Source organism: Octopus bimaculoides, chromosome 3 (assembly GCF_001194135.2).
Source record: "Octopus bimaculoides isolate UCB-OBI-ISO-001 chromosome 3, ASM119413v2, whole genome shotgun sequence".
In the NCBI taxonomy this organism is placed as follows: domain Eukaryota; kingdom Metazoa; phylum Mollusca; class Cephalopoda; order Octopoda; family Octopodidae; genus Octopus; species Octopus bimaculoides.
The window spans coordinates 54,123,250-54,134,603 of NC_068983.1; the positions used below are offsets into that span (position 1 = coordinate 54,123,250).

Consider the following 11,354-nt stretch of genomic DNA (forward strand, 5'->3'; position numbering starts at 1 on the left):
GGATAAGTGAATTTAATGTTGCTCAAATGGGTATGGAACCAGCATGATGCAGCTGGGGTAAATCAGCATATGCTGTTGGCCCTGCTGCTGATATTGGGGCTTGTGTTCTATGCCTTGATCCGAGCATAGGACAGGGCTCGCTTCTTTGAGCCAGGAAATGAATGGAATGCCTGGTGTATGTCTTGTTGTGGTTACCTCCTCCTAAAAATAATAGGAAATAGGCCTGGGTATATGAATGTGATTGTTTAGTAAAATAAATTCTTGTAACACACCTGAATTGATTTTACTATTTTAGCAAGATTATACTTAATCAGTGCCATCATTTAACATCCTGTGTTCCATGCTGGTATGAAATGCGTTGGATGCTTTGACAGGATCTGAAGGTTCTGAAGACTGCCCTTGAACTCTGTCTACTTTGGCCTGGTTTCTCTTGCTGGATGCCCTTCCTAATGCAAACCACTTTACTGAATGTACTGGGTGCTTTCTTCATGACATCAACACTAATGAGGTTGTCATGTAGCTTGTAAGACTAAAATGAGCAGGGATCCAGGAGTAAGAGGTGGCTAATGTTGTAGGATAAGAGGTTGAAGTAGAAGGGGCCAGAACAGAACATGTTCCTTGCTGTAGAGAACCTATCTTCCACCCAGATGTAAATGGATATATATCACAAAGCACAGAAATTCGATGCATATATATACATTAATTCGGGGCAAATTCATTAGCACAGTAGATAGAATGCTTTGCAGTATTTGGTTTGCAAAATTTTCAGTTCAAATCCTGCCAAGATCAACTTTACCTTTAATCTTTTCAGGGTCAATAGAGTAGTGGGTTGATTCTTTTGTATTTTGAACAGCTGTGTTCAGACCCGGAGAGGGATGGGCATTGCCAGATTTTAAGAATGACTAAGACATGCTTTATATTGTGAAGTGAAAGCACCTCTATGATTCTTAAGTGGTTGAAGATCCAAGGACAAGAAAACACTCATGCCAAAGATTGTGGTAACCTCTACACAGTTACTTGATCCGCTAATAGTAACAATAGTTAAATCTCTTTCAAATCCCACCTATCTTTCCCCTCCACCCTACCCACCACTTCTTTGGCTGTGTGGTTAAGAAGCTTGCTTTACAACCTTGTGGTTTTGGGTCCTGTTCCACTGCAAGGCATCTTGAGTAAGTGTTTTCCACTATAGCACCAGGCTGACCAACTTTTTGTAAGTGAATTGGGTAGGCAGTGGAAGCTAGTCATATATATGCATGTGTCATCCCACTAGCAACCACTTGACAACTGGTGCTGGTTTGTTTACATCCCTATAACTTAGTTCAGCATAACAGACTGATAGAATAAGTATGAAACTTTAAAAATAAAAATAAGTACTTTAAAAACAAAAATTTGAGGTGGTGCCCCAGCATGGTCACAGTCCAAGGACTGTACTAAGATACATTGGATAGAAAGATATGACAGTTGTGATGAGAAAACTTTTGATCTATTGGTTTACTTGATCAGAGATGATTGCTGAAAGTAGAAACTAAACAACAGCAAATGATTTTCATTATAAAAAGAAGATAAAGATAAATAAATAAGGCAAATGAACAATCTTTTAGTATTTTGAAATATTTAATAAAATTGTGATAAGTGAAACAAAAATTTCATGGGAAAAAAGAAAAAAAATTGAAATTAAAAAAAAAAACGTAATTTTCTTTGCCTCCCCAACCACCAAGTTGAATAAAACATAAAATTCTTTAGATGAAATTATTTCTGTTCCTTAATTTCAAATTATACAAGGAAGAAACAATGGATTAAGGAATGGAATTTTGGTAAACCATACAGAATAATATATATAAAAAAAAATAATAATAATGTTTAGGGTACAAACATTAAAGAATACAAACGTCTTTTTTTTTTTTTATTCAAATGTGTATCTCTTTTTTATTCTTTTTTTTTAATGTCATTATTCCAACCAAAATTTGCACAAAACACCCAAGAATACAAACTGATTGGAGATGATTTTTATTTTAGTTTCGTTTTCAATAATTTGTTTCGCTTTTTTACTTAAGTCTCCATTTATAAGGGCGGATCAGGATTTGGTTAAAGCAGACATTAATATATTGTAGAATGTTGAAAAAGAAAACAGAAATCTTAGACAAATTTATTTTCCTTTGTTAAATATTATTAATAGGACAGGAAAAAAAAAAAAAAGATATAAGGGAATTTTGGAAGCTTCAAGATGTCAGTTCTGAAGAATAGAGTTGTCTTTGATTATTTTTCATGTCCAAAGAACAACAAATTTTATTCTTTTTTTAAACTTTTTTTATTTAATTTTTTTTACATATTTTATAAAACAATTTTTAAAAGTGAAGAGTCAGCTGGTATAAGTCAAAATGTTAAGACCATTGGAAAAAGAAATATATAAACGTGTGTATGAACACATATGTCCTTACTTTGCTAATTCAAAGGGGTGAGTGTGTGTTTATATATATATATATCCAAATTTTTTTCAATAGATATATATAATCTATATCCTAATTCTTTTATTCAATATATATAATTATCATTTATATATATCCTAGTTTTTTTTTATTCAAAAGATATCTCCTAATTTTGCTTATTCAAAAGATATAATATATATATATCTCAATTCTTTTATTCACAGGATATAGATATATAAACCTTATTCTTTCTTTCAAAGGATATAATCCTTGATCTTGATCATGACATTGAAAGGCTAGGTATCATTTTCATATTCTAGGTTTGAAATGATAATCATTTTATTTTCATTATTCTTATAATTTGTTAATGAAACAGAAATTTAATTTATGCCCCGCCTCCCCCATCTCAATTTCATCTCCGGTGTAATTATGGCTACTGATTCTGTGATTCTTTGAAAAGAAACCAAAACAGGAGCTGTTTTATATAATCACAGCATTATGGTTCACCAGACATTAAAGGTGATAGAAATAGATAGAAGTGATGAGTGAAGGCTGACTTTGCTCTTCTCTTTTGCACTTTATATTCTTAGATGTTTAGCTTTTAAAATGCTTTAGGATTTACCCAGCTCATATTTCTGACATTTCATGCATTCAAAGCACCATCATTTGATATTTTCTATTCATTTTTTTTTTTTTTTTGCTTTCAGTTTTCAAAACCATTCAAAGAATTTTTTATTTCTGATTTTAACTTTCTTGCTTTTTTGGTTTAGTTCCTTTCTTTTTTTATTTGTTAAATTTATATTTTTTTTCCAACTGAACCTTATTAAAGATGTGTGTAATTGTATAAAAAAAAGGATTTTATTGAGAGATTATCATTAATTTGTTTGCAGATTTTATGTAAAAAAAAAAAAAACCCAAATCAGTTGGAGCAAGTGTGAATACTTTTTTGAAATTTCCTTTTTTCTTTCTCTCTAACATCCTTTATTTTCTTTGCCAAATTCAATTAATTTTGAACAATCCAAAATAATTTGATTTAGGGTCGCTTGTTAGTAATGTTAGATTTGAAACCTTAACAAAGATTTCATCCCCTTGTCTCAGCTGAAAAACTGCTCCAAGGTAGCTAGTGTATTCCCCGAAGGATTTATTATGACCCCAACACTTAGTTATAGAGTTTTGGATCAATGTTTCTTCTCCTCCATGAGGATAGATCAAATTATACCTATAGAGGTAATGTGATAAACTCGGTGAAGTTGTTGATGGCGGTTTTGAGTTGCCTTGTTTGATATCAACCACTTCCAAGAAAGATACTTGGCTATAGATGAAATATACTCCTGTAGATGGAATAACGATTCTACCGTGACGATATTTGGCTCTTTGGATAAATCCAAGATCTCTGTTATAAATCCATTCACCAATTGTTATTTGTTTACCAGGTACTGAAGATAGAGAAGAAAACAGAAATGATTAGTGGCCATATGCATAATAAAAGGAACAATTCGAAATCAATAATGGATGAATGATCAATAATCTTGATTCTAAGCTGTTGTTTCATAAAACCTTTATCATTAAATTTTTTTTTTATTTTTGAAAATTAATCAAAGCACACACTTTATTCCATTAAAAATATGAGCACAAAATAGTCAGTGCATGAACGAATGAATGTGCTTCTTCACACATAAACACCAAGATGAAGGGGGGGGGGGTCTGTTATTATTTCCTAATACAGGGGTTAAGTAGAAAAATATACCTCTTTTAAAAGCATAATCTCACATCGGTGTGATTAGGAGTAAAAAATTTGTAGATAAATTATGATTAATAACAGGAAGACTATTTCAAGAACACAACTTTTGTGCTTTAGATGTTGTTTTTGGTAGAGAAGAGTGAAATTAAGATATATTCTTTTCTCAAAGTTATTCAAATTTTTGCTCTTCAATTTAAATAGTTGTAACTTTATTTATAAAAGAAATAAAACTGCAACAATAACCTGACTAATATGAGTTGCTATTTTGTAGTGTTGGATGATACCAGAAATAGTACAAAGAGGATCATAACTTAATACCTTTCCTTAAACTAAAATGCTATGTAGAGGTGCAACTTACTGCTGTTGGCATCAGAGCCACTGTAATTGTTAGGTGTTTTATTGGCATATAGTGCAGAACAAAAAGACTGAAGCAAGCAGAGATCATTTGTAGAAAGAATTGTGTAATGAAACTCTCCAGGAAAAAGTAAGACCATATTTCTAATGTGTTAACAAAGTGAACTTACACCCATGGTTATCATTTACAGCTGAATAAATTGAGACATTTGATTCTCTATCATTCTCTATCAGTAATTAGCATGTGGCTATATTAATTGGCATGCATGTCATCTGATAGCAATTGCAGCATACATGGCAACAGTTTTTGCAGCTATATCCAACATATTTGTCTAATTATTGCGACGGCTGATCACACTTTTCTATATACATTGCTGCACATGAAACCAGATTCTTTCTATGCACAATATTAGCATGTGGTACATTTCCCCATCAAAATATATTAGTGCCTAAAAAACAGATTCATTATCCCTCTGACTATCTCTTGATAGTTAGACTACTATATCATTTCACAATAGTAACCCCTTTTTATTTCTTTAAACTTAACATTCCCTATTTCATAAGGGTCACGTGTATGTTATATTACGTACGAACATAGTGATATTTCACCTTATTTTGGGCAACTTTCTTGATGCCAAATTTGAAACCATTTCATACATTATCAATAATTTTATCTTGTCAATCAGACATTTCATTGTCAAATTTTGACTTATTGACAATCAGGGAATATATTTGCCTTGTTGGTTTTTATAATAGAACAAAACTTAATCGATTTATTCAGCATTTCCACTTATATAATTTGACTTCAATATTTTCTACAATTGTTATAATAACAAACAAAGTAACCAAAGTCCCTAACTATTGAGTTAACCTTCCTATTCAACCTCCACTAAACTGGGTGATTAGCTGAGCCAGTAACAGCTTGCCTGATGATGTTTTTAAAATCTGAAAATTGTTTCTAGTCTTTAAATCAAAAGACAATATTCTCTACAAGAAAGCCACAATTAGAACAACAAATAATTGGATGCTGTTTGACATAAACCAACAAACTGAACATCTGTAGCTCTGGCTTGACAGACATTTAATCAGCTGTCTTTCTGCTGGGAGCCTGTTTCAGTATGACTGATCAGAGTTGTTAAATAACAACAGCTGTAATGTTATTTGTGATGGCTTTCTTTTTGAATTACGGCAATTAATTGGGTGATTTTATTTTGGATACAGTCTAATATGTTCATATGCAGCAGCAACACTGTTCCAGAGTAGGGAACAGTATTCTGTTCTGGAGCTAATTTTTATTTCCAGTGTTTTGGTCCCAAAATTCAATCGTTTTTTTCTCTTTTCTGGCTCTGAACAAGAAGGCTTAACTTTGAGTATAATAATAATAATAATACTTTTTACTATAGGCACAAGGCGTGAATTTTTTTTGGGGGGTGGGGGGGTTATTCAACTACATCAACCTCAGTGCTCAACTGGTACTTATTTTATTGATCCCCAAAGGAAGAAAGGCAAAACCTGATCTTGGCAGTTTTGAACTTAGGACATAAAAATGAGTGAAATTCATTGAGCATTTTGTCCAGTGTACTAATGGCTATGCCAGCTCACTGCCACAATAGTAGTAGTTAATATTGAAGTAATACAGCTGGTATTTCAAGTTTGTTTATCTTGTATGTGTTTGTAGTAAATTTTTTAAAGTTCAGAATTGTTCTGTAGCCTTGCATTTAAATTCAGTAGCATTTGGAATCATATATTATATCCTTCAACCAATGAGCCTTTGTTATTACTATATCAAAAGCTCTAATTGCCAAACCCCACCTTCTTATTCAGGGCCAGGAGATACTCTAGTTTCTAACAGGTTTTGATTCTCTTTAACCCTTTCCCATTCAGATTACTGTGTGTAATGTAATGCTTATTTATTCACATTGTTTCGAATTATGCATCATCTTGTAGCTTTGAGATTTTGATAAATAACTTTTTATTTTTAGAATGACATTGTAGGGTTGGTATAAGAGGCTAGATCTGTCCAGTTTGGATATAAAACAGGTAGAGTATTTTGGCCTGATATGGTTTAAATGCTAAAGGGTTAAAGCTCAAGTTAGATCCACAATAGAATATTGCTCCTGCAACTGGAATAGTGCTGTTGTTATGCATATATCTTACACAAAAAGAAAACAATCCAACTGTTGACCATAATGTCACTCACACATAAACTTTATTCTGTAACCCCCAAATACTTTCTCTCTCTCTACTCTGCTTATTACTGCTACAACAATTTTTCCTTGCTCCTGAGATCCAGTTAATTATACACTGTATCTACCTAGCAATTTCCTCTTGTCACCTACAATGTGTCCTTCGCTGCACCAATTGCCTTCCTCTTCAGGGCATCAGGTGTCTGGAATTTCCTCAGTGTGGTAATTCCTGCAGTTAGTCAAAATGACTAATATCTATTTCACCCAGTCTGCCAGACTCAAATCAACACAGTTGCATAATAGCTAACAGTATTTCCCAAATATAAACCAGTGAAAATTGCTAGAATAACATTTTCACTCACACTTTACACTATTATTACATACTGTTTCACTGAGACAGTCCCACAGTTAAACATGAATTACATTTTTATTTTGCAAGTGTTTATTTTCATTTTGTCACAACAAGGTTATGTGTGGAATTATTGTGGCAGATTTATTTACTAATAGACATTAAAATTGCTAGAGCCACTAAATTCTACCTAGTTACAAGACAAGTTACATAAGAACATGATAAGAATATTTAATATCTATGCAAGATGATGAGAAAACTTTTCACAGATTATAAACGACCAGATAAAGTAGTTTATGCTATCTAACTCTCTGCTTCAAATGTAAGTATTTAATCTCTGCAGATGGTAGTTGCAGCTTTCAGGCTTAACTAAATAAAAACTAACATATATCTTTGCACTCATGATTGCAAGATCGGAAGTTCGATTCCTGGACTGACCAGTGTGTGTTCTTGAGCAAAATGCTTCGTTTCATATTGCTCCAGTCCACTCAATCTGCTGCAGAGTTATTCATTTACAGCTAACCCTCAAGTGGAGGGGGTGGAGATGTTGGTCTGCTCACCTAGCCAGTATAGTGTGACATCATTCAGAAGCTAAAATGATGCAAAGCACATTGTGACCAGTGATGTATAACAATATCTCATAGTCTGGTGGATCATGTGATCATCATCATTTAATGTCCACTTTCCATGCTGGCATGGGTTTGACAGTTTGACTGGAAGAGGTAAACTGGAGAGCTACATCAGGTTCCAGTCTGATTTTGGCATGGTTTCTACAGCTGGTAGCCTGTCAAAATGCCAACCACTCCAAGAGTGTAATGGGTACCATTATGTGTCACCAGCATAGGTGCCTGTTACATGCCCCTGGTGCTCTTGCATGTCACCAGCATGGATGCTTGTTACATTCCACAGGTAGTGCCATTATGTGTCACCAGCATGGGTGCTTTTACGTGTCACCAGCATGTAAAAGCACCTGTGCTTTCTAATTGCATAGCTTCAGGTTCAGTCCCATTTTGATTCACCTTGGGTAAATGTCTTCCACTATAACCCCAGGCTGACCAAAGTTTTCAAAGAAGCCTGTAATATGTGTATGTGCATATGTTTCTGCCTGGACATTGCATCATAACTGTGTTAGACCATACTCTCTCTCTTTACTCTTTTACTTGTTTCAGTCATTTGACTGCGACCATGCTGGAGCACCGCCTTTAGTCGACCCCAGGACTTATTTGTTGTAAGCCTATTACTTATTCTATCGATCTCTTTGGCCGAACTGCTAAGTTACGGGGACGTAAACACACCAGCATCGGTTGTCAAGCGAAGTTGGGGGGACAAACACGGTCACACAAACATACACACACATACTTATATATACATATATACGATGGGCTTCTTTCAGTTTCCGTTTACCAAATCCACTCACAAGGCTTTGGTTAGCCCGAGGCTATAGTAGAAGACACTTGCCCAAGGTGCCCACGCAGTGGGACTGAACCCAGAACCATGTAGTTGGTAAGCAAGCTACTTACCACACAGCCACTCCTGGGAAAATCTTACCTAGCTTAGAAACAGGTGAAGGGTGATGACATTACATGTTTTATTTAACAAGTGTTTATTTTAATTTTATTACAACAAGCTTATGTGTGGATTTATTGTAGTAGATTTATTTACTAATAGACATTAAAATTGCTAGAGCCACTAAATTCTACCTAGTTACAAGACAAGTTACATAAGAATATTCCTTAATGAGCTCTGTTCACTGCATGCAAACATGGAAAAGTGGATGTAAAAGGATTATACATATATACATGCACCATATTGACTTTTATATGTCATACCTAATTTTTTAAACTTAACATTGGGTATAAAATAGTGTGACTTATATACAAGTAAATATGGCAGTTGTTATACATCACTGATCACAATGCACTTCTCATTGTTTTAGGTTTTGTATGACACAACCTCACTGGCTTGGCAAGCAGGCTAACATTCCTCCCTGATCAGAAAGCTGTTCTGTCACAGGATGAACCATTTACAGCTGAGTAGACTGGAGCTCAAGAACACAATGCACCACCTGATTTGTGATTGAAACCCATGATCTAACAATCGTAAGTGCAACACTCTAACCATGCCCTTTTACACATGCATGCATGTGTGTGTGAGTATATCTACAATCAGCTTCTGGTAAAACCTTGAACCATAGCAACACTACTCACAGGAGATGAATATGAGGTACTGGGAACAGAGTAGCAAAACACACTCCACTTCAAGTTATACTCAAAAGAGATGAATTCTGTACTATAAGCTATGGAAACATTAGGCAATAATACAGTGCTTCTGCTGTTTATAGTAATGAGTTCTTTATCCATTGTGTAGTACAGTTAATATCAAATCACAATCAAATGGAAATTGTAGTTGTGGCCGATACCAGTGCTGCTGGCACACAATAAGCACCATTCATGTGTGGGTCATTGCTAGATCCACCTGACTGGCTCCCTGTGCCAGTGACATGTGAAGAGCACCATTCGAACATGGTCGATGCCAGCCCCGACTGGCTCTTGTGCTGGTGGCAGGTAAAAAGCACCCACTATACCTTTGGAGTGGTTGGTGTTAGGAAGGGCATTCAGATGTAGAAACATTGCCAGATCAGACTGGAGCCTGGTGCAGCTTCCTGGCTTGCCAGTCCCCAGTCAAACCATCCAACCCATACCAGCATGGAAAACGGATGTTAAACGATGATGAAGTATAGGTTATAGACAAATTGCATTGTTAGTGATTGGACATAAACTAGCAATTTTGTTAATCCAATGTCCCCATCACCTTAGTCATCTACAAGCCAGGTCATGCTGGAGCAATGCTTTGAAAAAATTCCTCAAAACCAATCGAAACCCAGTACTATTTTTAGTATTTAGCCTGGTATTTAATTTAGTAGTCCCTTTTGTTAAACTGCTAAGTTAAGGGGATGGAGAAACCAGCATCTGTTACATAGTGGCCACACACACACACACACAAACAGCCAGTTGCCACAGTTTTCATTGATCAAATTCCCTCACGTGGCATTGGTTGATTCAGGGCTATGGTAGAATATACTTTCTTAAAGTGCTGCACAGTGGGACTGAACTGAAAACCCCATGGTTGTAAAGTGAACTACTTAACCACACCTCTACATGTTTTCTTTTGTTGTTGTAAGTCACTTCCAACAAGGCAGTAGCTAGAAAACAGTAATAAAACAAACCTCAAGCAATTACTTGGTCTTGTGGGAGTTACAAAAGAAAAGGAGAAAAGAAATCTAATGAGATACCGCCCTAAAATCTATAAATCAATCAGAACAAGATTTAAAAGAATTAAGATTATATCAGAGAAATGAGAAGGAAGAGAGTTCTATAAGACAGCTATTTGAGAGAAACTGCTGGAGAGAAACTCTTGAAGCAATTGGAAACAACAACAACAACAACATTGAAAGGAAGAGAATTAGAAGGATTGTGAGTCACTTGATTAAAGAAGAAGCGTAAGAATGGAAAAAAAGAAAAAGGAAACTCATGAGAAGGAAAGTTCAGCAGAACAGGTACCATGGAATAGATAGAAAGAATGTCCCAGTGCTGAGAGAAGGGTCAAAGTTTAACTTCAAAAAATAATAAACAAAGGTGCAGGAGTGGCTGTGTGGTAAGAAGTTTTCTTCCCAACCACATGGTTCCAGGTTCAGTCCCTCTGCATGGTATTTTTAGCAAGTGTCTTCTACAATAGCTTGGGGCCAACCAAAGTCTTGTGAGGCAGAATTTGGTAGGCAGAAACTGAATGAAGGCGGCGAGCTGGCAGAAACGTTAGCACGCCGGGCAAAATGCTTAGCAGTATTTCGTCTGCCGCTACGTTCTGAGTTCAAATTCTGCCGAGGTCGACTTTGCTTTTCATCCCTTCGGGGTCGATTAGTTAAGTACCAGTTACAAACTGGGGTTGTTATAATCGACTTGATCCATTTGTCTGTCCTTGTTTGTCTCCTCTATGTTTAGCCCCTTGTGGGCAATAAAGAAATAAGAAACTGAATGAAGCCTATCATGTGTATGTGTGTGTTTGTTCCCCACTATTGCTTGACAACTGGTGTTGGTGTGTTTGTTTCCCATAACTTAGAGATCAAGAGAATAAGTATCAGGCTTAAAAAATTAATAAGTACTGGAATCAATTCATTTGACTAAAATTCTTCAAGGTGGTGCCCCAGCATGGCCTCAGTTTAAAGATTGAAACAAGTAAAAGATAAAGGAAAAAACAATGTTAGAAAATTGCTTTTGAACTGGATCAAGAAGGGAACAAAC

The 11,354-nt window shown here is 35.2% G+C and overlaps 1 protein-coding gene across 1 annotated transcript in view; it reads right to left on the reverse strand.

The window, feature by feature from the left end:
* Positions 1-1,595: 1,595 nt before the first annotated feature.
* Positions 1,596-11,354, reverse strand: part of LOC106873185 (tumor necrosis factor ligand superfamily member 10) — a 308,610-nt gene continuing 298,851 nt past the window's right edge. The window contains exon 4 of the mRNA XM_014920423.2: positions 1,596-3,862. Coding sequence (XP_014775909.1) covers positions 3,426-3,862 — 437 coding nt within the window. The 3' untranslated portion in view covers positions 1,596-3,425. The remainder of the gene's footprint in view (positions 3,863-11,354) is intronic.